The sequence below is a fragment of the Toxorhynchites rutilus genome, chromosome 2 (assembly GCF_029784135.1).
Source record: "Toxorhynchites rutilus septentrionalis strain SRP chromosome 2, ASM2978413v1, whole genome shotgun sequence".
NCBI classification, from domain to species: domain Eukaryota; kingdom Metazoa; phylum Arthropoda; class Insecta; order Diptera; family Culicidae; genus Toxorhynchites; species Toxorhynchites rutilus.
The window spans coordinates 214,109,325-214,136,461 of NC_073745.1; the positions used below are offsets into that span (position 1 = coordinate 214,109,325).

At 40.5% G+C, this 27,137-nt stretch overlaps 2 protein-coding genes across 4 annotated transcripts; one reads left to right on the forward strand and one right to left on the reverse strand.

Moving 5' to 3' along the window:
* Positions 1-224: 224 nt before the first annotated feature.
* On the forward strand, positions 225-6,699 carry LOC129768182 (uncharacterized). Of its 3 annotated transcripts, none has more exons than XM_055769646.1 (2): positions 225-465; positions 6,032-6,699. In XM_055769646.1, the coding sequence occupies exons 1-2, from the start codon at positions 298-300 to the stop codon at positions 6,653-6,655; spliced, it is 792 nt and encodes a 263-aa protein (XP_055625621.1). In that variant the 5' UTR covers positions 225-297; the 3' UTR covers positions 6,656-6,699. The 3 variants fall into 3 exon arrangements, with proteins under 3 accessions (XP_055625621.1, XP_055625623.1, XP_055625622.1); XM_055769648.1 differs by lacking the exon at positions 225-465 and adding an exon at positions 878-910; XM_055769647.1 differs by lacking the exon at positions 225-465 and adding an exon at positions 1,265-1,387.
* LOC129766653 (uncharacterized) lies at positions 6,684-27,120 on the reverse strand. The gene is made up of 10 exons (XM_055767231.1): positions 26,528-27,120; positions 25,393-26,476; positions 25,073-25,331; positions 24,810-25,007; positions 10,399-10,547; positions 8,560-9,128; positions 8,048-8,503; positions 7,361-7,988; positions 7,049-7,304; positions 6,684-6,990 (listed from the first exon to the last, which is right to left on the reverse strand). Exons 1-10 carry the CDS (start codon positions 27,050-27,052, stop codon positions 6,789-6,791), a joined length of 4,326 nt encoding a protein of 1,441 aa, XP_055623206.1. The 5' UTR covers positions 27,053-27,120; the 3' UTR covers positions 6,684-6,788.
* Between the last annotated feature and the right edge of the window lie 17 nt (positions 27,121-27,137).

Here is a 27,137-nt window from a genome sequence, read left to right on the forward strand (position 1 = left end):
GAGGTGCTGGCTACGGCAACAGTGCGAGTAACTGACGAATAAATTATGCTGCTGAAAATTTCAGTTGTTACAATAGTGTATGTTGGGGTCGGTGCAACGAATTCATCAGTAACCGTAGATGTCGACGTCACGGATACAGTGTTGGTTTTCGGTGGCAGTGTCGAGATGAAGGTTGTGCCCGTTATTGTAAGATCTTCAGTGACCGGTGTCAGAGTGGTATCTGTCATAGAAGTTACCACTGTTTGTTCCGTGGTTGAAGTGGTTTCGGTTACATAAGTTGTTGATGGATCCAGTGTTATGGTGTCGGTCGGAATCATCGATGTCGAAATGGTTAAACACAAATCTACGACATTGGTTTCAGTAATAGTGCTAGTAATGGTTAGGTCTGAACCTTCGACATATTCTGTGTTTGTGGCACTGGCAGTTGCGTATTCATATTCCGTTGAAAACGATGTGCTCGTTGGGGTAGGTGCTATTGTCGTTTCAGTGCTGGTTACGGTATCAACCACTGTTCTAGTTTTAACGGGTCTCGTAGTAGAAATAACCGTTGGTGCCATCGACAGCACTGTTTTGGTTGGCCGTGGTAGTCTCAGTGTTGATGTTCTGGTACTAAGCTTCGTATTCAAAATCACATAACTAGTTCGAACGATGATATTCGTTATTGGGGGAAGCCGAACAACACACGATGGAACAGTTTTGATTGCAGCGATCGTTATAGTGCAACTAGATTGAGTTGTTGTCATAGTTGAGTAACATCCGCATTTCGCATCGTACCACTTTCGGCCATCGATAGACTGTGTTCGCGCTCCCACAGAGAGCAAAATCAACCAGAGAAGTATCCGCTGGAATATAAAATGGCATAGATCTAATTAGGATTGATCACCCCACAAACATGGTTCATCTACTCACGGTATACATTATCTTGTTCTAAGAAAAATCACTGAACACAACGTACGATCATAAGTTTCAAACTGGTATAAAAATCCAAAAATAAACTGAGAGTGAAGGGAATTTTGTAAATTTCTTCTCCTCGCGACGTTCTTAGGGCGGTGAAAATGATGCACGATCACCTAAGCAACCTTTCCATATTTTTAGACACTCAACAAACTAAACTTACAGAGCAATATTGTTCTGAATCCTTTCAAATCCATTCATGTTTCGTTACGCCCTCGTTAATTTCTGAGGACTCAACTACAATGATTGTTCTCAACGCACAAGAAACATAATCATGCGTTAGAACGAATCCTTTCTTTTCGGTCAACCGGTTTTCAGAGCCAGATAATGCGATCAGCTCGTGCATATTTCGAAAAATGCAGCTCAGGTGAAGAAACTTCGTTAGTTGACCGCAAAAAGTCAGTTTGAGTGGTGTATGAAGATTCCCAAAATGGTAAATTGATTGTTTCGGTATAAACAGTTGTATTTTGAAACTGTACACGTGCCGATCTCGAGACTAGTTTTCGTTTTTAAAATGTTATGGTTAATTTACTACGCACTGAGTGATTTTAATCTTTTTCATTTGTCAGTCTATTATGAGAATCCCAACATTCAATTCAATTATTCTTAGTAACGATTTCGACGGAAAACTGATCATTAAGTTTGTGCAACTTATATGAACGTAATATATGAACACTTCTGAAACGATACGAACATCATATACAAATTTGGCCTATGCCACGTTCTGTTTAATCGAGCATGTAAATCATTCCGTGTGCAAACTATTTTACCAAGTCCCATTCCCTCGCGGTGAAGTTGTTCGGCAAAAGGACACAACGAAATCATCAATTCACTTCGCATAGTGGAACAGAAGCTGCAAAAATGAAATTGAATTTTGGAGCATTTTGATTATTGTCATCGATGTATGGATTTGTAAATCTGGAAAAAGCAATGATCAATAACTAAAAGAAATATTGACTGTGTTGTGTTTGTGCGTGCGACTGATCAACTCCTCGGGAGTTTCTTGAAACTTCATTTTTGATGGACTCCCCAAACTGGATTTGTTCATATTTCGATTCAAGTTAAAGCTTCAGTTGGAAACAATCAACAAGAAAATTAGAGAAGCAAAGCGCAGTAACTGTAATTTTTGAATAGCTTTAAATCGTGCTTCGTTTTAAATGAATGCATCAAAATGCGATATACCACATTTTGAAACTAAAAGTTTTTAGTTTTGAAATATCTCGCGCACATACATGTTGTAGTCAAATATGAAATGCACAAAAATACCGGGAAAGAAAAAATATTTTTTACAGTTTTTTAATGTTTTCGAGACAAAATATATATTCTCTACCAAGTAACAACAAATCCAATCACCCTTGAGTGGCTTTTTACGCGGAGAATCTTGGTGCGTAAAAGCAAGCCGAGCAAATTCCCAAATCTGCGTAGATCCCAATATTCGCGTAAATCCCAAAATGTGCGTAAGAATAAACTGCGTAAATTTCAAAATCCGTGTAAAAATCTAACAAACAGTGAATTATTAATTTAAAATGCAACCCATATTCTAACAATTGACTAACTGTTTTTCCTACAGCTACTAAACAGTGATTCAATACAAACTTATTTCTTGGAAAGTCACATCAATTAGCACATCAAATCTGTTTACACTGGAGTCACTTTTTACGCGGTTGATACGTGCCGCATTGAAAAACACGTAAATTCCGAAATCCGCGTAAATTCCTAAAACCGTACAAAAAAGGTCGCGAAAAAAACCACTTCAGTGTACAGTGCTCTTCATAATGATAAGGCTACCCAGATATTTGAAGATTCATAGAAGATGTATAGTGTTCGGACTTTTTCTTCAATAGTATACTAAATGTACTTCTAAAATAAGCGTTAGAGTTATTAATTACATTTGGTTAAGCATTATGTAAGCTACATACCACATTTATCAGATTTGGAAAATCACGCATACAGCAGGAATAATTGATCGAAATTTTTCTGATTGATCAACGAAAACCACTCATAGTATGCAGTCAGAGCGGACCATGTACCATTTACCATGGCTAAATGGCTCTATATCATGAGCAGACAGAGTGAACCATGTAGCATTCATTTGCATATTGAATTTACACAATTTTGAAGCGCCGAATTCAAAGCAACAAAACTTTTTCTTGAAGCTAATAGTTACTTTGTTGAAATGTGCTCGAACCCGTTAGTTTGAAATGTGCACATAAAAATAAACTTGGTCCACTCTGAATGTGAAATATGTTGGTCTTCAGTGTGAATGATTGCAAAATGCACTTTTTCAGAGTGCGATTTAGACTGTAGAGATGAAATGAATTCGAATTTGACGATACAGTCAGGCAGTCAGTCAGTCGATACAGTCAGAGCATTTATTGACGAATACTGTCTAAGATGATTGAAGAACAAATATATGGGAAAATGGAAATGCTTCTAGTTTTCATCAATTTAAACCATTTACACACCAGGAGATTGTAATATATAACAAACCAACAAATCTTTGAGAATTTTCGATTCGTTTGGTATGTAAATCGCCAAAAACCGTTCGCGGCAAAAATAGTTATTAACGTTAACTTTATTTCATAAAAACGTGACCTGTTTTCTGATTTGGCATCCTTAATGAAAGACGTAGTTCTACGTCAAAAGAGGAAGAAATCCATTTAATTGTGATTCCGGAATGACATGAGCATAGTACGCAAGCTCGCCAAGAACTATGCTATTCTCTCCCAATCCCATTTCAATTCTGTCGTCGGACTGAACGGAGCCACTATTTCAACAGCTATATGCTTGTTACTTATTAATTGCTAAGCCAATGGTAGTCCTACGTCCACCTTGCGGTTATATCAGATAGAACCCACTTCTAGTTTTTTTTCAGTTGATTTTCGGTTCAGCCCTGCCGTTTTATCTTCCGTACACAAACACGAGATATCTAAAAAAAGTTAGAACGGATTGTTCATGTCAGATAAACACAAACAGGTTATCGGTTTAACCCCGACTGAAAGTGTCGGTTTTACCCCAAATCGACTGGACATTTTCAAACAATGTGTTTGTGTCAATTAATAGAAAGACTTACTTTCCTTCACACATAATTCGAAAAGCAATGTTCATCGATCAAGCCGTCACAGTTAACACGAAAAAACTAGAAGTGGATTATATTTGTAATATAACCGCATGGCTACCGCTGGCTCTGTAATCATTTGTTTGAAATTGCATCTGAATCAAATTTCATTGAATGAATGAATTAATATTTTCAAAGATTGCTGAATGTTTTCTTTCTTGGTGGTTCAGAAAAGAACCGTTGGGTTTGCGTGGCTTTTAATAAGCAACTGATGAAGTTTGATGCATAATTCTATTATGTAATCGTGAGAATAATACACCAGATGTTTCATGATCACTCCACTCGGAAGCAGAAAAGAAACTGATGCTCTTGGATATCATTGCAACCCTGGAACATCTAATCGATGGGCCAAACGTATACGAATATTCCTTTGCTAGGGCACATTTACAAGCGAACATTTTCATATGACCATTCCATGCGGAAGCAAAACAGAAACTAAATGGATTGCCGAGCTGGCATCCATTTATATACAGATTTGTGTGATTTCAATAGCCTGTTTTCTGAGCAATTTTTAGACTATTGAAACAAGTTTTTGGATCAATAATTAACAATCACATAACTCTTGGACATTTTGTTTTTCGAATGAAGTGATTATCACACCACTCCGTTCAGCCGGCAAAGACGTATTAAAGTTCAAAACCTTGCACTTCAAACGTCACACTCTTGCTTTCGAAATTTTGAACTTACACTCTGGTACAGAAATGAAAGACGTAGTCCTACTCCAAAATATAACTAACTTATATCTCGAACATTTAAGACGCGATTGCCAACGCCTTTTGGGCGTAATGGGAAGACGCCTTGTCCGGTCAGAAGACGTACTTCCAATGAGAATGATGCTCCTATATTAACGGAATCAGAATCTTCTCCAGGCACTACTCCTGGTACACCTTCTGGTTGATGGCAAGTCCGCTCGGCTTGTTAAACCAGGGTTTTGAAATCCCCTTGTCGGAGATTGCAATATACAGCATAACTTTCATTATGCTTGTATTTGTACTTCACCCCGGGGGTGTGGACGCTTTGTCGCTGGTATATCCGGTCATTGCCGGTTCCGCTCGACGTTCCGGGATGCCAGGGTCCTGTAAACAGTGCTCAACGGTACATTTTAGTCTCGAAAGTGGTCTACTGTAAACTTTTTTCCATGACCTTCACGCGTTTCGAAGAACCGTATGACGCTCGCGAAATGCGTGTTGTTTCGACGCCATCTTTGATCGTACTGACAGCACCCGAGCGAAAAGGAACGAGCAACCCGTTTCTAGGGAGCCCAGAGAGCAATTCTCTCGGCGAGAAAAAAAATACGCTTTTTACTTATTTTACAGAGAGATATTGAAACAATTCTCATTTTTCATTGAACACCTGTTAGTTCCCGTTAGAATGTAATGTATGTATAAATATATGCAGCCATTATCGCGTAAAATATATGGAAAACTCAACGTGAAGGGCAATTGCGGTTATTTTGCTAGTGATATCCGCCTATATAAGTTTTTTTTTGTCTGAGGGTAATATAATAAATATAAAATAATCATTCAATAACTGAACCTGGTTTAATTATACTGCTCTTTAACTGGGCGAACTTAACTGGATAGTCATAACCGTAAGTTTCAATATTAATCTCTTCTCTTAAAACTAAGAAAATTAAATCGTCTGCCAGAGCAGTGCTGACTGAAAATAAATTGCCGTTCAAGGAGTTAAAGTTGTTTCGTTGTTTATTTTGGAAGTTTCAGATTAATCTTAGCAGCAAGAAGGTTTGAAAGGCTCGAATACTTACATCTAAACGAACTGCAGTATAAATTACAGGACAAAAAGCTTAAAACTTGAAAATGCAAGAGGTTGCTTGAATATCGTGCTTGTCACTCAGACAGCTGCTAAAGCTGCTTCCTAAAATTCAAATACATTACATTTGCAATGAAACCCGATATATACCTATTATCAAACTTTAATTATATACGTTCAATTTTTCAGCCCCCGCTAATTCTGATATTGCTCGCTGCAACTTCTATCTGTGCATCCGGAATCTGGACTGAATCTCTAGAAGATGGCCCTCGTTATATCGATTCAACAGCTTTCTCTGTGTATAACCGGAATTGCATACCATCCACATCCATAACCACAATCTTTCAGGGAGACTTCACCATTACCCCGTCCACAACAATAACATCAACCAGTACCGAAACTCAGCCAATCATCATTACATCCACCACCACGATTACCAACACCGTAACACCACCAGTTGTCACAAGCACCTACACCTTCACTCCGACTGTTATCTACACCCCGGATCCAGCCACTGTAACAACCACACTTACCGAAACAAGCACCACAACGACTACTACCACACCAGCGCTGGTCGTTGAAACGCAGACTACAACATTCATTACAAGTACAACATCGATCATCACCACCACGATTACTACCTATCCCGTTACCGTTACCACAACCAGCACTATCACAATCGTAGTTACATCCACCTCATCGATCACACTTCCGGCACCAATTCTTCTGCGAACGTCGAAAGTATCGGAAAGCAACTGGATCGCGCCAACTCGAGTACTCTACGAGCGAATGGATCCCACGAAACTTCAGTAAATGCAACCACATTTGAAAAGTATTCAGAATTCAAACAATTTCTTCTAAATTATGCGTACATTTGATTTATTAAATATTCCGAAAGCCTCATCTTCCATTTGCAATCGATAAAATCTGCAGCCAAATCATATCTTTAAGTTCTGGCGATTACGGTATTCGTGAATTTGATTTGCACGTTAGTCGATGCCATGTTGGCATTTGGGGCGATAAAATCTCTCAACGTTGCAACGCTCGGCGGAGTTCGACGATCGAACGGGAATCCCATCGGGCGCTTGTCCGGATACAACTTGTCCCGCAAACCACAGAACGAATGGGAGTCGTTGCAATCGATGTTTCTGAAATACCATAATTCCAGTACTATTTAAAATTCAGTAAATGGTAGTTATAGGTTACTCATCAAACGGCTGATTGACCGTATCATCGGCAAAGTTCGAAATCATGATGTAAAGATCAAATTGTACGCCTTCGGGGGATCCCTTCGGTAGAAGCATATGCTCGGGCCAGCCGCATCCACAAAAACGGAACTGGTCCCGCTGATTACCTTCGGCAGGGGTTTGGAATGCACCCACTTTACGGAATGTTCTCTCGTACGGGATCGTCACGCTAGATTGTTCCGATCTGCGAATAATGGTGTTCTCGCCGGGTTTCACTGTGGAAGGAAAATATACACTCTAGGGTATGATCGTTCTATTATTTTCAACTCACAGTTTACAGTGAACTTATCAAGTTCAATGAAGAGTAAGCGTTGCTCGTTGAATGACAGGTTTGTCCCACGTTCGTCAACTTTTGGAGCAATGAAAATTCTTGCCGTTCCTTGTTTCGGTGCACCCGATGAGTTTGTAACCTTAAACTCATACACGAACGGCGCATGTTGAAGATGAGTGAAGCTAGCAAACACGTTCCCCTGTGGACCAAAATCAAGACCCGCAGCTAGATCTACTTGAGATTTCTGCCAATATGTCAACAAAACATTAGGTGGAGCATTCGCTCGATTGATGCGAACGTTCAGACTGGTCACCCTCACTCCCGGGTTACTTAATTGGGCCGTAGTATATGGATTCAAGGTTTCGATGAATTTTCTGAAGATACCATCAATCATTCCGTGCCAACGGTAGAATACAGGGTCACGCATAGCAGTCGTAACATCACCCATCACACCGAAGTCCTCCAAATAGCGATAGTCGGGATCATGGATGTACGCCAGTATGTCATGTCCCACATTGTGCAAGCTTCCATAGTATCTCCTGTTGACGGACAGCACAGAGGCCTCCACTATATCTCCCAGGATATCGATTCCTTTAACCTCGTCTAGTGGAATATTTTTACCCGTTGTCTACAATAGAATTTATGCTTTTATTAACCTATAATTGAGACATCACAAATCATAAATACATCGGTCACGAATCCCTGGTCAATCGCTTGGTGAATACGATCCGTCCAACGCTGTACATCATTGACAGAGACCACTGTATCGTTGTCCACTCTGTTGAGGTCTTTCAGCGTAGAATCTGCTGCACGGGCCGGATACGCACGCGAATTCGAACTGCGGACCATCTTCGGGAAATAAGCCTCTGCGATCGGTTCCCTATAATTTACCAGAGGCCGAGCACGGGCCAAACGATTACAGAAACGATCCACGCTGTATCGGGCAATAATTTGACTATGCATGTAGTAGAACAGCTCTCCCCGACGATCCTTGCGAACGATCTCAGGAGCAGCTCCGCCGGGATAAACCAAATGCCAGTGCCAGTGGTGCATATTCACTCCAATATCCTCGCGGAAGTAAGCCATCCGCTGTTCCATTTCCCGTTCCGAGGCGGTGAACGTTGCTGGAATATCGATCGTCGTCTGCTCGATAGGATGTTTAGACATGATGGTGCAAAATGTTTCACTGTTCAACTTACCCGTTTTTCCTGCTGAACTATGTTACCTTCCTCGCGCAGTTTCGGAAACACCGACGGATCGACAAACTGATCCGGGAACAGATTGATGATAGATGGAATCTGCACATCCTTGGTATCTGGACGATGCTGAATCGCGACGGTCAGTGCGTACTGGAACAAAATCGGATTCAGTCTGTCCCTGGCATATGTAGCGACACTCATCAGTGACGTTACATCCGCTTGGTTCATAAAGAGATTGATCAGCTGACCGGCAATATCACGATGCTTCTCGATGAACAGGGAGAACGCGCCCCGTCGATCAATCACTTCAGCAAACGAGATATCCGGAATACCAACGTTGCGCACCGGAATCTCCAGTTCCGCCCCGTCAGTGAATCGAGTCTGAAGATCGTCAGCCAGCGGACGATAACGTTTGCTCAAGTACTCATCCGGGATTACCAGAATCGTTTTCCCGTCGTCTTTTGGCATAAATGCCGGCTCTAGCGGACGCTGGAGCAATGCCAGAAGGGAATTTTTATCGGTCATCGCGATGCAGAACTGTGTGTTGTTGGATCGAAGATCGAAAGAAACTGAGTTGAGGGGGTTTTCGAGTTTGGATTTTTATAGTGAAAAACAAACAAATCGGCCGCAAACCACAAAATCCACAGTTACATTTGAAAATGTAACTGCCTACATTGTATGCAACTAGCATTAGATGGAAGATAAGGCCCTTTTCCGCTTGTGCATTACGAGATAGCGGTATATTGAACTTTTCTGTTAGATACATTGTAAGCATGAATGGATTTTCTTCTGCCATTGAAAGGAAAACAACAAAGTTAGTTTCTTATATAAAATCGATTGTGTTCACATAAACTCATGATTATGTTTTCTATTGGACGTACGATAACAAGTGTCCTTTTCATTCAACCGATTTTAGGGTTAATTTGCTCATCTTAATTGAGTAACGCTTTAATCAAGTTTGGAAGATAACTTTTGGACTTCGTTATAGAGCTAACGAATGGGAGCGACTTTTCCCAATTGGCTATCGATATCGAACTCAAGCGCCGATCGGCAACATATCTTTTCGGCTAAAATTATATTTTTTGATCACTTAACGTAGGATATTATACGACGGACCCACGTTCTCTCATAATTCTACCCAACAGACTAGTCAATACATGGGCCTGGGAACACAGTTTTCTTCTTCTCCGATTGCAGACATGACGAAAGACAATAATTTTCAATTTCTAAATAGCAAATTATTTTTAACAAATAATTTTAGATGATTGCTTTACAGAAATTAAATTGTTGAACAAAAGGAGCTTTTTGTTCGTTAATGGTTTTCATTTTTTTCTATCTACAACATCTCTTCCAATTCAAACTGACCACAATATGCATTGTTCCATGCAACAGCTTTGACATTCTTCATTTAGTCGTTTAGTTCTGATGTTTTTATTAGGTGTACCGGTAAGTTTCTTCGATTTTACAACAAATGGCGTAATTTGATTATTATTCCAGTAAATCAAATTTCCAAACATTTGTTGGAAAGCTGCTGTAACTGCGCGTTTTTTCAGTATATGTCAAACAGTTGAAGCGTAAACAACATAGATTTTTGTCACTTCCAATATGTCGAATTTCGTACCAACGAGAGTGTTTTTGTGGGGAGTGTTACATCATTATTTCAATTTGAAGGAAAAAGCTGCGGAAAGTTATCGCATTTTGGTGGAAGTTTATGGTGGCCATGCTCCAACTGAGCGAACGAGCGATCGCGTATAGACTCGACCCGTTCCAACGTGTTTTTTCCGATTTTGTATAAATAATAGATTTTGTCGAACCGCCGTGAAAATGAGATTGTCTTACATTTCGTTATGTTCATCGCTATAGTATTTTCACGGCACCACAGCATGAGCTCATCGATGTCGCTTTGCAGAACAAGACAATCGAGGACAGATGAAATCGTTCTATACAATTTTAGGTCATCGGCAAACATTTTCTTCGGAGACATCAGTCTATAGCACGAAAAGAATGAAGACGAATGGACCAAGCACGCTTCCCTGTGGCACACCCGACGTAATGGGAAAATTTCGGAACAAACTGAGTTGATGCAAACTGCAGCTTCACGGTTGGTGAGATATGAGTGTAGCCATCCAGTTATGTGTTCTGGAAATCCCACGTGTTTCAATTTCCCAATCAAGTACTCATGCGGAACAGTGTCGAATGCTTTGGAAAAGTCGACGTAAATTGAATCAACCTGGTTCCTGTTCTCGACTTCATCAAGTAGAACGCGAGTGTAACACATTAGATTTGTTATCGTTGATCTGTGCTGTACAAGTCCGTATTGTTCCTCTGATATCAGCGAGTACGCAGCTCTGTACAGTATAGCATGAATCATGGTTCCAAAAACCTTGCTAAGTGAGCATAGAATCGATATTCTACGGTTATTTTCGACGCGGTGAGTACTGCCCGATTTGTGGATCGGAACAATTCGAGCTGCTTTCCAAATCTTTGGAAATGTCTTCTCAAAGAGTGACTTATTGAATAGACAAGCAACAGGAAAAGCCAATGAGGAGGCACAATGCTTGAGAAATAGCGGTGGCAGTCCATCAACTCCAGCTCCCTTGGACTCATCAATATTTTCGAGCGCTTTTTGAACTTCCTCCTTCCTTTGAATATTTATATCGTACGTTGGAATATGCCGAAAGCATCCTGGATACATCTCGGGCATCGCTGTGCTAAAAACAACCTGGAAAAAGTTGGCGAAGAGACGGGTTGCTTCGCTATCTGAACTAGTAGTAGCTCCGTTAAATTCCACATTCCGGTATCGATGTATCCGTTTTCAGTAACCTCACATACTTCCAGAAGGATGCCGGATTTTGTTCCAGATTCTGCTGAACTCTATGCATATATATTGAGTGGGTTTCAGCGAGAAGATCTGTGTATGCTATTTCAATGTTACGAAGAGTGATACAGTCAGCCGTGGCTCTCGACTTGAAATAGAGTTTTCTTGTTTTCCGAAGCACATTCCTCATATGACGAAGATCAGCAGTCCACCAGGGCTTTCGCATTGATACGTCAGGCTTACGTCGTACACGCGGGACATGCACATGGAATACTTCAGATAGTTTACCGTAGATGGTTGATACAGCTGAAGCTACCGAGTTATCTACCAAGGTGGCTTGCCAGTCGAGAGAAGCAATAGCGTTATTTAATGACTCGAAGTTACAGCGTCTGAAGTTCACAGTCGTCATATCGGTATGTTGCTCCGTGTTGTTTTGCAACTCACCGCTGCGAACGTCAAGCAAAATATTCACGGCCAGGAGGCTATGCTGTCTATTTGGTGGGACCAGCTGGGTGTGGTGTACTATGAGCTGCTAAAACCGAATGAAACCATCACGGGGGACCTCTACCGACGACAATTGATGCGTTTGAGCCGTGTACTGAAGGAAAACCCGGTCAAAACATACTTGAAAACGCTGAAATGGGAGGTCCTATTCCACCCGCCGTATTCCAGAGAATTCAATAACGAAATACAATTGCGTCGATATGATGAAACTTACTTCTAGGCTGTTTTCGGACATATTCTCGGAAAAAATCATACCTCAATTGTAAAATAAGGTAAAATTTTAAGTTCCCGAAAAAGTTTCTGGTTTGGCTGTAGCTCCGGACCTAAAGATGCACTTTTATAGCTTCTGGAACCATGGACATTTATCACAAAGAGTGTCTACAAATAAAGTTGTTTTGTCTTTTCTTGTCCGATTTGGTCAGCTGTAGCTATTCAAATTCGACCAAACAATGGCGTCCCTGTGGTTCTCAAGGGGTGGCATTCTATAGGCAGTGGTCATGATTGTATTGCCCACTCCATCCAACCAGGTCTGTTCTACAGCGGTACTCAACCTTTTATTCACAGGGGCCACAAACACGTGTAATGCATGATGTCGCGGGCCGCAAAAAAATAATAAAGAAGCGTTATAAAACTACGAAACTATTATCGGCGAGAGCAAACGTTAAAAAAATTTTATAATAAAACTCTTTGTTATAAATATTTGATAGAGATAACAAGGGTCGATAAATGAATACTTCCATTGGGTGAGGAATTGTCTTTGTCTTTGTCAAATTAATTCTAAGTACTAACATGTACTGTTGATTGCTCGCTGCACTGAAACTGAAATACTGACCTTCTAGAATATCCAAGTAGTTTTTCAGTGTCGTTTAGCAAAATTACATCTCCAACGCAGAACAAAATTTATCTTCAATTTCCCACCGAAGAACACAATTATCAACAACAATTAAAATCTCGAAAACAAAATGAACGATTGAAAAAAAAATTATAAATAAGTCATTCACGATTTATCAGTCATCAAGCGACTCGGAGCTAAAATAATTATTAATGTTAAAACAATTTCATAAAAAAACCTGACCTTTTTCTGATTTGGTACCATTACTGAAAGACGTAGTTTTAGGTCAAAAAATAGGTAACGATTGCATATTCATATTTTCATATTCATGTTTTCATTTTTATTCACTAACGTCAACATGATTGGCCCTAATGATCGAATTCGGGACATCGAATCTGAGTTTGACAGCCAGTTTATATAAAGCAAAGATAAACAAAACGCAAAGCAAAAATTGGTAGTTTTTAACAAGTAGTTTCACAAATGTAGTGAATTGATAATGGTAAGCGTTGAATGGAAGAATAATGTTCTACAGATCTAAATAGGTTGAAATATATACACTAGCAACATAAGAAACATCTTTTTATTGCTTTAGAAAATGACGTTTTCTTTGCGGCGGGAAAAACTAACACAGCTTCAGGAACAAAATTATCAATGAAAATCAAATTGTCCGTAACAAATGAATATTCTAAATAAAAGCGTAACGAGTTTTGTACAAGTGATAAAAAATCGTGAGCGAAAACAGTGTCTAGTAATGATTTTTTCGCGTTTTTTCAGGAGCCATTATTGAAAGAAAACGCCACATGCAATGTATTTGTGGGCTTGAGAGATATTTTTAATTTCACTGCCGGAGGAAGTCGTTTGGTCGTCGAGGGTTATTTTACATACCTGGTGGAAAGAAATGCAACGCGTTGATATGAAGATTTTAGGTACGGTTGTTTATCAATGGCTCAATCTCCATCCAGATGTATCAGGTTTCATCTGTTTTCGATGAAAGGTTACACTATTCTGGGCCAATATCTTAATTTATAATCTGGAACGACTATACAAATCGAGAATCGACAGTTAGATTCAGCGTTATGATATCATATTTTTTCATATTTTTTCATATTTCATATTGTCATATTTCATATTTTTTCAGTATTACTATCAAAAGCAATTTCCTTGTTGCAAAGGCAATTCATTCAACTTATGAGGCCCACTTTTCAAAGGTTCTGGTGAAAAGATTTAGGAGTTCTTCTAGTGATAATTATACACGGATCCGGACTATGTAACCTGACCATGCAAACAACATTTCAAATTAATTTTCATTCAATGTATGAAAATTTACAACTGCATTTGAGCATGCTAGTCTCAATGAAGGTACTCTGTATTGTATGTCAACGCCATAAATAAATGGTTCCTGAAGAAAAGCTGCTTTACTAAGCTTCACTCTATCACTACGTATTGTTTTTTTTATAAACTACAAAAGAGTTCGAGAAAAAATAGCACTCAAAATACAGTTGAAAAGCACACGGTTTGTGTACTATTTCCTCATACATTCATAATATCCGCTAGATGGCGACAGCGTACCTTCTATGTCGCGAATTCGATTTATTTTTAATCTACTAATACCACTAAACTAGACAGCTAACTAATGTGTAAATGTGTAATGGGTAATAATGTGTAATGTGTCCAACTCCATTATTCTCATCTCCTGTTTCCTGGATGATTTCATAAGTATTCGTGATTGTTCCACATGAAAAATGGTAACAGGCCAAACGGGCCAACGCAGGTTGGGTATAGCTGATCTAAAACGTAGTCGTTTCTAACATTTACATCAAATAATATTTGAAAAATAAATGGAAACGATTGATTTTTAACCTCTAATAATATTTTTTTTTTACAATTTCCTGTGTTTTTTCTGTGAATGAACCCTTTATAAGACCGTGTAAACTAGCTATCGAATCAAACATAAGAAAACATAAACCTTACACGAGAACACTTTCATAAAAAATAAACTATTGAAACAGTGGGAATATAATTGCCACTGCCCGTTAACCCCAAAAACAATATTTGCCGCTGCCTCCTAAGCTCGTTTATTATATTTATTATTTATTTTTGTTATTTGGTTTTGCAAAAATTAAAACAATATTTCTAGTGCAGCAAAAAAAATTTTTTTTAATAGACATACAAAGGAAAAAATGAAAATCTGAATTGTTCATCAAATACACCATTTAATTTATTGCAAAAATGGCATGATCTTACACAGTGAATCCTGAGTAGAACGTTTTCAGTGAAAATCTTATCAACTTGTTGCGTTTTCAACGAATTTAAACAGGTTTTGTTACATAAAAATGACTCCCAAATCAACATTGTACATTTTTGCAGCCCGAAAACAGTATTGCCATTTTTTTTTTTATCTTCGCTTATTTTTCGTTGGTCTATTTCCGCCACTTCAGTGCCAATCACCGACATCAGGGAGGCGACTCCATCTGTTCCTATCTATCAGACTCAACAACTCATGAGCCGGGCCAACAACTTCTTTTACTTCCCCTCCAAAGGAAGAAGTAACCAGAGATTTTTAGCCTCAGAAAATCCCAACGACGCCAGCTGGGATTGAACCCAGGCCGATCGGATTGTGAGGTTGTTACGCTAACCACACAACCACTGGCGCCGTCCAGTATTGCCATTGCCTTCAGAAGTTTTAGGTTGAGTAAAATATTGAAGTGCAGCGAAAAAAAAAAATTGTTGGTGACAATAAATTTGCCACGGTCTTATAAAAGGGTTAAAAACCAAATGCATCTTGTGTCTATTTATGTTGACGCTAAAATTATACTGATAGATTACAGTAAATTTTATATTTTGAAGAACCAAATGCTTCCCTGGGTGAACGTCAACTTTTCTTCTTATCAACACATTATCTTCAGCAGAACGGACCATCTTGTTGTACGTCAAATCAGCTATCGAATCATTCATTCTAAAGAACGTACTTTTCGAATTATAGTTTATTTAAGGCAAATAAGTAAAAATAAGTTGAGCTCAAACAAACCTGAATAACCTAACAGCCTTAATGTACAAATATTGGGATTGTTTCCTGTTCGTCGTTTTCTCACAACAATCCAAATGTTAGGATGAGAACATCAACATTAACAATTGCGCGCTCACGAAGTTCTTTTATGTTCCATAAAAAATAATAGTTACAATAAAAATAAGGAGACATTTTTTCAGTTTATTGTAGCATTAACCACTGGATTGAATACTATTTCCCACTGTTCGTTGAGTGGCAACCACGATTGCTTTCGAACAATGGGGAATGACTCATTTTGCGGAGTGAAATTTTTCAAATTCAAAATTTTGTTCAACGTGTTTAGAACTATCTCCAGTGACTGCCCGGGGCGATAAGCGTTATGTGAAATTTCATTGCCTGTATCCCCAAACGTTAGTAACGATAACCACACGGCGGCAGTGATAAGAATTCGTATTTCAGCCATGACTGGGTGAAGAGAGTGCAGATGTGATACTGAATATCTCGTGAAGGCGTTGAACACTTCATTGCACTCGATATTATTGCATCCAACTTGTGTATTTGAACAGATGTGTCGTTATCTAGTCATGCTACACTACATATTAAATATGTGTTTTTTCCTGCATATCATCGCCTAGGTTATGAATATATTGTTTTGTTATTCCATCCACACCAGAGTCGAAACTCAGAATTCTATGATTGAAATATTTAGGCGAGAGGGGGGCACATTCGGACACTTTCGACATAAGACTTTGTCTTTGTCATAAGTCTTTGATTTCTATATAGGGGAGGTCACTCTACGAAAAATGTAACGATTCATTAAGAGTTTTCAAACGCATATTACTCAAAATAGTTATCGCGACATATGTTGTATTATATACCATTTATACAACCATTTTTTGCTTGAAACACGAACAGAAAATATTGTAAAAACTTGAACAATTTGACGATTAAAATGGGTATGTTTTTTCGATTGCACTGACCACTCGTTTCCTCCCTGACGCAACGAGCAATCTTTTTGCATACAATTCGGCGTTAGCTCACAATGCGAGCAAATGCGAATTATGATAATAGTTACAATAAAAATAATCCATTTGCCGATAATAGGCATTACTCATTTGGCAGAATTAATGGTGGGATAATCTTAGAAGATGGTTTTTTTTCTATTCGCCCCAAAGTTGAATCAATTCGGGCTCAATTCACGTGTTCATCGTGTAGGTCTAGCTACTAACAATTTATGTAATTGTGGTCCAGGATGTCATAATATTGTTGTTTGGTTATGTAAAACATGCAATTAATTAATTGAACTGGCTGCTGATTTAGAAGTTCGAAAGAGTATACTCTGGCATATCAGATTATGATAGCTTGAGTAGTCGCGATCCTAATATTATTATCCTCATATAGGTCTTCCTTAGAAGCCCGCTTCAGTTCCTTCTATGCACCCAATGAGATCAGTTATCTATAATATATTGCTGTAGTCATAGATTTGTTTGGCTATTTATGTAGAACATTAACTATTTAGACTTGTGTTTAAAAATGATAAATGATGACTCCTTGTCTTCTTCTGCTTAATTGAATAAACAGAAGAAAAGGGTAGGCTTTGATGGTATTTTTATGTACATTTTTGAACAGAATGTGGTTCCGAATTATACCACCTTATCCCATCTATCCCAGGAAACATACAGGAAACGGTTTTTTCAGGACTCCCATTTGATGTATCAAAAGGAAAAAAATACAGATTTTGAGCAATGAAAAAATTCAATCCAAATGTCATTACTACACACATTCAAAGTCCTATGTCAAGATACCGTACGTGCTCCTAGACACAGTTCCATCAACATTTTACGTTAGAACACACTTTCCAACTTCATTTTATAATGTGTTGTAATATTATCACGCATATATGTAGCAGTGGTTATGTGGATACCGTGATCGTGTAAAACAGCCTTGCGTCCATCCGGCCATGGTTCGATTCCCGCTTGGCATCGTTTGAACTTTTGTTTGGGTACAATTCCAAGCTGACGTTCAGTCTAAAAGAAAAAGATGTCTGCTCCCCATACATACTAACATTTTGAAGGTTTTGAAAAAGGTGAGTTTATCTGTTCATTTCACCCTTCAGCACGCGTAAAAGTATTTTTTTCTACCAAAGATAATATGTTTTCTGTATGTTGAAAATGAATTATTCGTGTTTTATACGTCAGTCAGCCAATGGTACCCAACGTAGTGCAAACCAGAGAAGAGAAATGGAACTTAAGAGAAAAAAATGGCAACAATTTGTTGTTAGAAAATGTAAACAGTGAAAAAATTTAAAGATGGAGTGGCGATCGAACAGCCGTCGGGTGTGGACGCGTTTTGCATCGCTCCGCTATTCGTTTGATTCATCAGTTGTGAACAAAATATTTTCAAGCATTTTCATCAGAATAAATTGAATGATTGAACAATTATACGACTCAATAATGTACGAGGTCTGTTCATAAAGTATCGTGACTTTCGAATTTACGCGGGTAACGTATATTCGATGCTAGATTTTGTTGGGCTTTATGTTGGTACTCATGTCTCTCACTTATGCTGACAAGTACGGCTATTTTGAATGTTCAGTTAATTTTTGACAACTGCTTTTCTTACACGTGTTTCGGTTCATCTTCGGTTTATGCCTATTGCCTAAAATCGGCTTTGGCTATGGAAATGTTTAATGGAGTGGGATAGAGTGGACCACTCTATCTACAAGAGCTGTTCTAAAAGTATCACGATTTTTGTATACCCACGGATTACTTATATTCGATTTCAGTTGTTGACGTGCTCGGGCTTCCGACACGCTTTGCATCGTTTGAATCTTTTCGACCCTCCGAGAACATTTTTTCAAACTCCGATAAACGTTGTTTCGCTCCAAGGTAGGTTCACCAGATGTCATAATCAACATTCAGAATGTGTTCGCGCACTTAAGTTTGTTGTTCACACAAAATTTGATACATATCTTTTGATTCATTTTTGCAATAGGCAAAAATCGAAGATGAACCAAAAACACGTGTAAGAAAAGCAGTTGTCAAAAATTAACTGAACGTTCAAAATAGCCGTACTTGTAAGCATAAGTGAAAGAGATGAGTAACAACATATGGCCACAAAAAAAATCTAGAATCGAATATACGCAACCCACGTAAATTCGAAAGTCGTGATACTATTTGAACAGACCTCGTATGTACGCTTAAAATACAACATAGATATATGATCTCTGAATAAATTATTATTTCAAACAAACTCCATAAAAATCCATTATTATTTCTGAAAATATCCTCTGTTGGTCGTGATATTGTATCTAGAATTTACAAAGTAATGAAACATTCGCATCAATTTAATTCTTGGAATCAGTTTTTTAGTTGCCGGCGATTTGTCAAACAAACTGCAACACTAAAACGTTTTATATTGTGCTTTTATTTTTTGACTTTAACATTCAAAAACCCTTCAATAAAAATGACATTGAAAAAACAGAGTAAAACTGACATACAATTATGAAGGATGATTGCTTTTTGATTTGCGCGTGCTCCACTCAAACTAGCAATCCGCCAATTAAGAAGTACTTCAACTAAAAAAATGCCAATAAGCGAATGTGTATTGTATGTATATTTATATTTTTTCAAATATTTTTTAAGATATCACCATTGTAAGTGTAATATTTTTTATGTATAATTAAATTTTATCATACAAAATTTTTCTATCATTACATATCCTACAATCGAAGACTCTTTTTTTCCGTTTTAAGTTAGTTTTAAGAAAGATAAGATTCCATTTGGTATGTCGATCCTCGAAATAAGCTCAATGGTTTAAAAGTAAATAAAAAAAACACATAAAACTCATGATTTCTTCCAATAATTTATGACTTTTCAACCATTGAGCCGATTTCAAAAATCGACACATCAAATAAAATTTTATTCTTCTATGAATCAACTTCAATCTGTCATTCAACAAAATCAGAAATTTAGGGCTACAGAAGAACTCCAATTATAAAGCTGAGAAAATTTGCCACTTCATTTTCCACAATTCGTTTCAAACCTCTCAAATTGAACTGTCAAAATGATAGGTCAAAGAACGAAAAGCAGGAAAATTGACAAATAATGGAGAGTAATTGATAAAGCAAAGGTAATCATGGATTTTCAATAACAATATCAGAAAAATTATTGAAAAAACATTCCTTTATTTAATTTCTCTTTCAAATTTTGATAAAATTGCACTGAATAGTTAATATTAGGGCACTATTAATATTTGAATAAACTTATGTAATTATGAACATGTTCATATAAAGGTTGGTAAATGACTGGACTAAGCGTACCATCGGTACTCCGCGTACCTGCAGGCATAAAATAGACCCCATTCGTGTTCCTTAGCTTTCTGTCCAGTAACTCCTATCCTTACCTCCCCGTGGTGCCGGCTGGGGTACGAGTAACCATCGTGAAGATCGGGTAACCAACTCCAATGGGATCTTGGTCGTATGCTGACAGGGAAGGGGGCCTATCCTAGCGTCTGCTCACCATGGAGGTGCGGCTCAAAACAGCGTCTGATCCCCATGTTAGGGGCGGCTGATCATTGTCTTCGTGCCAGCGGGGACTCTAAAAAGCTGTGCACGACGGTCCTCCGGCGAGACAGGGGGTTGGTGCAGGCCCTGCAAGCCATCCGTAAAAATAAAACGCACAGGAAAATTCACAAAGAAATTCGAGACAGGATAATCGGACTAGACCCACGCAAAGAACACGGACTAGAGATTGGAAACTCGGAACATGGAAATTGCAAGTCTCTGAATTTTCTTGCGAGTACCCGAATTCTTTCGGAAATATTGAGAGCCCGCAATTTCAACATCGTAGCGCTGCAGGAGGTGTGCTGGAAAGGTTCGATGGTGCGATCGTTCCATGGTGGGTATACCATTTATCAGAGCTGCGGCAACACACAATTTAGTAATTGGTAGGTTCAGCGGCCATCAGCGAACCAACGAAAACGGCCTAAGACTTATCGACTTCGCTGCCTCCAAGAACATGACCATACGTAGCACCTTTATCCAGCACAGCCTCCAATACCGTTACACCTGGAGATCACCACAGCAAACAGAAACATAAATTGACCATGTTTCGATCGATGGAACTGGATGCTGTTCCCCTCGATGAATGCTGGAACACCCTAAAAGCAGCAATTAGCAGCACAGCAGAGACCGTCATCGGGTATGAACAACGAGGACAACGGAACGAATGGTTTGACGACGAGTGCCGAGCGCTCCTGAACGAGAAGGATGCAGCACGCGCAGCCATGCTGCAACGAGCGACTCGACAAAACGTGGAACGATACAAACTGGAGCGAAGGCAGCAAACACATCTCTTTCGGGAAAAAAGCGCCGCCTGGAAGAGAAAGAGTGTGAGAAGATGGAGCTGCTTTATCGTTCTCGAGAATCGCGGAAGTTCTTCAAGAAACTAAACGCCTCGCACAAAGGCTTTGTGCCGCGGGCCGAAATGTACAGAAACAAGGAAGGAAGCATCTTGATGAACGAACGAGAGGTGATCGAAAGGTGGAGGCAGCACTACGATGAACACTTGAACAGCGCGCAGACAGGAGATCAAGACGGCGTTGAGGAGGACTACACCGGTGCAATGAACAATGACGACGTATCACCCCCGACGATGGGTGAAGTTAAGGGGGCCATTAATCAGCTCAAAAACCACAAAGCAGCTGGTAAGGATGGCCTCGTAGCGGAGCTCTTCAAGGGAGGTCCGAGAAAACTTGCAGAGTGTATGCACCAGTTGAGAGTCAGGATCTGGGACACAGAACAGCTACCGGAGGAGTGGACCGACGGGGTAATCTGCCCCATCTATAAAAAAGGCGACAAGTTGGATTGTGGGAACTATCGTGCCCTCACAATCCTGAATGGTGCCTATAAAACTTTGTCTCAGATCCTCTTCCACCGTCTATCGCCAATAGTAAGTAGATTTGTGGGAAGTTATCAGGCCGGATTCATGCCCGGTTGCTCGACGACGGAACAGATTTTTACACTGCGGCAGATCCTCCAAAAGTGCTGGGAGTATCAGGTCCCTATACACCATATCTTCGTCGACTTCAAGGCCGCATATGACACAATCGACCGACGACAGCTATGGTCGATCATGGACGAACACGGCTTTCCCCGAAAGCCGACAATACTGATTCAGGCAACGATAAACGGTGTGCGGTGCAGTGTGCTGATCTCAGGTGAGCTGTCGGAATCATTTGAAACTCACAGGGGACTTCGACAAGGCGATGGACTCTCCTGTCTGCTCTTCAACGTGGCGCTGGAGGGTGTTATGCGGAGAGTGGGCTTCAACATGCGGGGCACGATTTTCAACAAGTCTAGTCAGTTTATCTGCTTTGCCGACGGCGTGGACATAATCGGAAGAACACATGCGACGGTAACCGAATTGTATGCCCGACTGAAACGAAGCAGGGCTGATTGGGCTTGGGATCAATGCGTCTAAGACTAAATACATGCTAGCTGGAGGGACTGATCGCAACAGAGTTCTTCTTGATAGTAGTGTTGTGATCGACGGCGACGAGCTCGAGGTGGTGGAGGAATTTGTCTACCTTGGCTCGTTGATAACAACTGACAACAACAACAGCCGTGTAATTCGAAGACGCATTGTCAATGGAAGTCGTGCCTACTATGGGCTCCGCAAATCCTTGAGGTCCAACAAGCTCCGACCCCGTACGAAGTGTACCATGTACAAATCCTATATTCGACCGGTTTTTCTCTATGGGCACGAAGCATGGACGATGCTTGAAGAGGACTCACAAGTGCTCGGAGTTTTCGAACGCCGAGTGCTCAGAACAATATACGGTGGTGTAGAGGCAAACAGAGTATGGAGAAGGAGAATGAAGGAGAATTGGGCAGCAAACAATCTTTGTGATTGTGGCGATGGCTACCACGACATCGAGCATGTCGTCTGGTCGTGTATCCGGTTCCATGCTGCCCGCTCTCAGCTCACCAGAGCATTGAGGGCACTAGGCAGACAATCGGTTATCCCCGTCCGGGATATCTTATGTAGCCGCGATCCTGATCTTCTGCTTCATCTATACCTGTTCCTCAGAAACGCCGATGTCAACGTTTAATGATGTGTCCTCCGTTCTATCCCTGTATCATATCCCTCCTATCCGATAGATAAACTTTTACTTAGTCGCGGCAATACATACACATACTCTTTACAAATACACAGGTCGAAGATTGTGCAGGACACTGAACATTCAACAAGAGCCAAAGGTTGTACCGCTCATGACAACGCTACACGAGCTGAAGATTGTACCGCCCAGTGACTATTCTACCCTGGATTCCTCGAGTCAAGAGAAAGAAGGAGAATGAACCACGAACTGGCGCAACTCTACGGCGAACCCAGCATCCAAGAAAGTCGCCAAGGCTGTACGAGTGCGATGGGCAGGGCATGTTGCAATATTGCCGGACAGCAGCGCTGCAAAAATGGTGTTCGCATCTAATCCGGTAGGAACAAGAAGGAGAGGAGCCCAGCGAGCGAGGTGGGTGGACCAGGTGGAGCAGGACTTGGCAAGAATCGGTGCAGCCGGGAGTTGGAGAACTGCAGCCATGGACCAGGTTTATTGGAGAAGAGTAGTGAATCAGATCTAATATCAATGGGATGTAGAGTCATAGTAAATAAAAATTATAGAAACCTTCCCATTATATCATTCTTCATTAAAGACCTTGCGGCAAGACTGCTAGAAATCAATACAATCTGAATTCAAGTGTGCCTGAGAAAAATGTATTCTTCATGTAAACAAGGATTGAAAATGTGGACACTTTTTAGTCAGTGAATTGTATGGAGTTCCACTGCTGTGGTAAAACCTAAGACAAGTCGTGACAACTGGTTTCTTACTCTGACTCTTCGACCAAGTGTGAGCAACAGGGATGCCGAACCACTCGAGATGTCATGTTTCCAAATGAGACAAAGTTTCTGATGACTATTTTTTCACGTCCCTAACATATGTTTTCGTATTAGATATTTTATGAATAATTACATTTAGATTATGTAAAGCAAAATTGTTGCGTGTTTCACAATAAATTGTATTTTTCTGGTATGCTTCATCATGAAAACTAGTATGAGAGTACATACCATGAGTACATTATGTAGAAGCTTATTTTAAAAAATTATTTTCAACCCTTTAAAATTGACCAATCAGCAGCTGGTCCGAAATTGACCCCCTATTGTCTGGTATTGTCTTAGAGTAAAACTACCATGAATATTGCTGAATATCAAGACAACACCATTTCAAAGGCGTTTAAATCCAAACTATGTTATTTTTATACATCTCTCATAAATCAAACATACTTTTAACCATTGATCCGCGAACAAACTTTGCTCTCACTGATTGAATATTTTCGCCAAAAATAAGCACACAGAGGAGTCAAAAAACATACAACCAGATGCATACAGTTGTGCAAAAATGTAGTTCCGATGCAACAACTTTATGGCAGCCCTGACATTATCGTATAATGCTCACACGCGGAAAGCACCAATCATGAGTAACAGAATGCTAAATCTAACTTATTTCAATCGTTCTGCTCGAAGTTAAACGAAGGGAATAATTAAGTCAAGTATTAGCTTCCCAAAATACCGCGATGCAGTCGTACAAGATGATTGATTGGGTTTTTGGTTTTAATTTTTACACGGAGCGAGCAAAGAACAAATGTTTATCTACTCCGTGGCGCAAGATCAAAACAAATAAGTTCATCCGTGGTTGGATGAATGAACGCGCAGATACATCTGTGTAAACTCTGTTGGTATCGAATGGATATCAGTAAAACAAATGCACTCCCCAGGCTCAGTTATGGCTGCGGCTCGAATTCTTATCACAAACATGTGGTCTGGCACACGTCAGATACGATGGCTACACCACACTTATCACACAACATGACATAGTTTTTCGAAAGTCTCTTTCGTTAAATGGTTTGTCAATTAACGAATGTTGAGTCGCTTCAAAGCGCGAACGGTCAGTTAAACAGTGAATTCTATGTTGCAATTTCAATTATAATTTATTCTCTTCTTTTGATGTTCGTGTACCATACGAAAGCATTTCACGTCCGCGCGAATGTTTTGTTGCTAAACTTCACCAGAATGGTTCCGATTGCCATGTTCGGATTGGGAGTGACGAAGTCTTGCAGGGTCGTAACCGCCGTGGCAGCCGGACGATCGAAGGGGAATCCCATCGCTCGCTTATCGGGATACAGCTTATCCCGCAGGCCGCAGAACGAATGAGCATCGTCACATGGTCCAGCTCTGGAGAATAACAAAGGGTATCAAAATCGAGACCCTAAACCTTGTACTCAGGGTAATTAACTTACGGGTCAGCTGGTTGGTGTACCGAGTCTTCCGCGTGATTTGTAACCATGGCGAAGATGTCGAACTGCACGCCGTCTCCGGCTGAGCCCTTGGGAACCAGCATGTGCGCTGGCCAACCGCATCCACAAAAGCGGAACAGAGCTAACTGCTTTTCGTCGGTGGGAGATGCAGTTTTTCCCACAGCTCGGAAGGTTCGTTCGTACGGAATAGTCACGCTGGATTGGTCCGAACGCCGGGCAATTGTGTTCTTTCCAGGGTTCACTGTAAGATGAAGTGTTATTCAGCTGTGACATAAAACATTAAATTCAAACCAAAAAATTACAGGTCACAGTAGAGGTATCCATCTCAATGAAATACCGCCGTTGTTCAACGAATTTCAACGCAGTTCCGCGCTCGTCTACCTTAGGGGCAATCCAGATCCGCAGGGTACCCTTTTGCACTGATCCAGTGTCATTGTCAACCTCAACACGGAACGAAAACGGAGCGTGTTGCAAATGGGTGAAGGAAGCAAACACGTTACCATCCGGTCCAAAGTCCATACCGGAGGCAAGATCGACCTGAGAGGTTTGCCAGTAAGTCAGAAGCACATTGGGCAGAGTATTGGCACGATTCAGCTGTACGCCCACGGACGTAACCTTCACGCTGGGGAAGCCCAGCTGGGATGCAGTGTACACTGGCAGGCGGTCCTTTTGGCGACGGAAAATCTCATCAATCATACCGTGCCAACGATAGAAAAATGGATCACGCATTGCCGTTGTTACATCGCCCATAACACCGTAGTCTTCCAAATATCGGTAATCCGGGTCGTGGATATAGGCAACCACGTTGTGTCCAAAGTTATGCAGACTGCCATACAATCGGGGATTAGGAGACAAACTTGACGACTCGAGAACATCCCCCAAAATGTCAATTCCTTTCTCGTTATCAATCATGATACGATTGCCGCTAGTATCCAGCACGAAGCCCTGATCGATAGCCTCAAGAATGCGATCGCGCCAGCGTTCAAGATCACTTATCTGCACAATCGTTTTGTTGTCGATACGGTTCACATCTTGAAGCAGTATATTGGCGTGTCTTCCGGGATACGAGCGATTGTTCGAACTGCGGATCATTTTGGGGAAATATGCTTCCGGGATGGGTTCTCGGTAATTGTTGAAATTCTTGACGCTAGCCAAACGGTTACAGAATCGTTCAGCATTGTAGCGGGCGATCAGTTGGCTGTGCATGTAGTAGAACAGTTCACCGCGACGATCCTTGCGGACGACTTCATCCGGACCTTCACCTGGATACACCAGATGCCAGTGCCAATGATGCATATTTACGCCAATATCTTCACGGAAGTACGCCAGCCTTTGTTCCTCTTCCCTATCGGAGGCGGTGTAGTTTGGTGGGATTTCGATCACCATCTGGAAAATGGACTCGTTAGATAAAATCTACCCCATTTTTTAATACCTTACTCGGTTCGCTTGCTGAATGACTCTGCCTTCCTCGCGGAGTTTCGGGAATACAGAAGAATCGACGAACTGGTCGGGGAAAAGGGATACAATAGACGGTATGTTAACATGCTTGGTGTCTGCTCGATGTTGCATCGCTACGGTGAGCGCATATTGGTATAGAACCGGGTTCAACCGATCCCTACAATACGTAGCAACGCTCATCAGCGACGAAACATCCGGCTGATCCATAAAAAGCTGGATTAAAGCAGCCGCAGCCTCTCTATGCTTTGGCACAAACAGCGAAAAGGACCCACGGCGCTCGATTCCATCGGCAAACGATAGATCTGGTGGCGTAACACTCCGGACAGGAATTCGTTGCTCGACATCCGCCGAAAATCGGGTCTGTAAATCGGATCCAATCGGTCGGTAACGGTCGGTATAGAACTCATCCGGGACATCGATGATGGTCTTGCCGTCGTCTTTCGGCATAAACGTTGGCTCCAGGGGACGCTGCAGTAGCGCTAGTAAATTATTCGCATCCGTCATGGCTTCACTGGGTAGCTGAAAACTAGAATCTCTGGATCGCAAATACCGAACTGTTACTAATGAAAGATACGTCGCCGCTTTTATA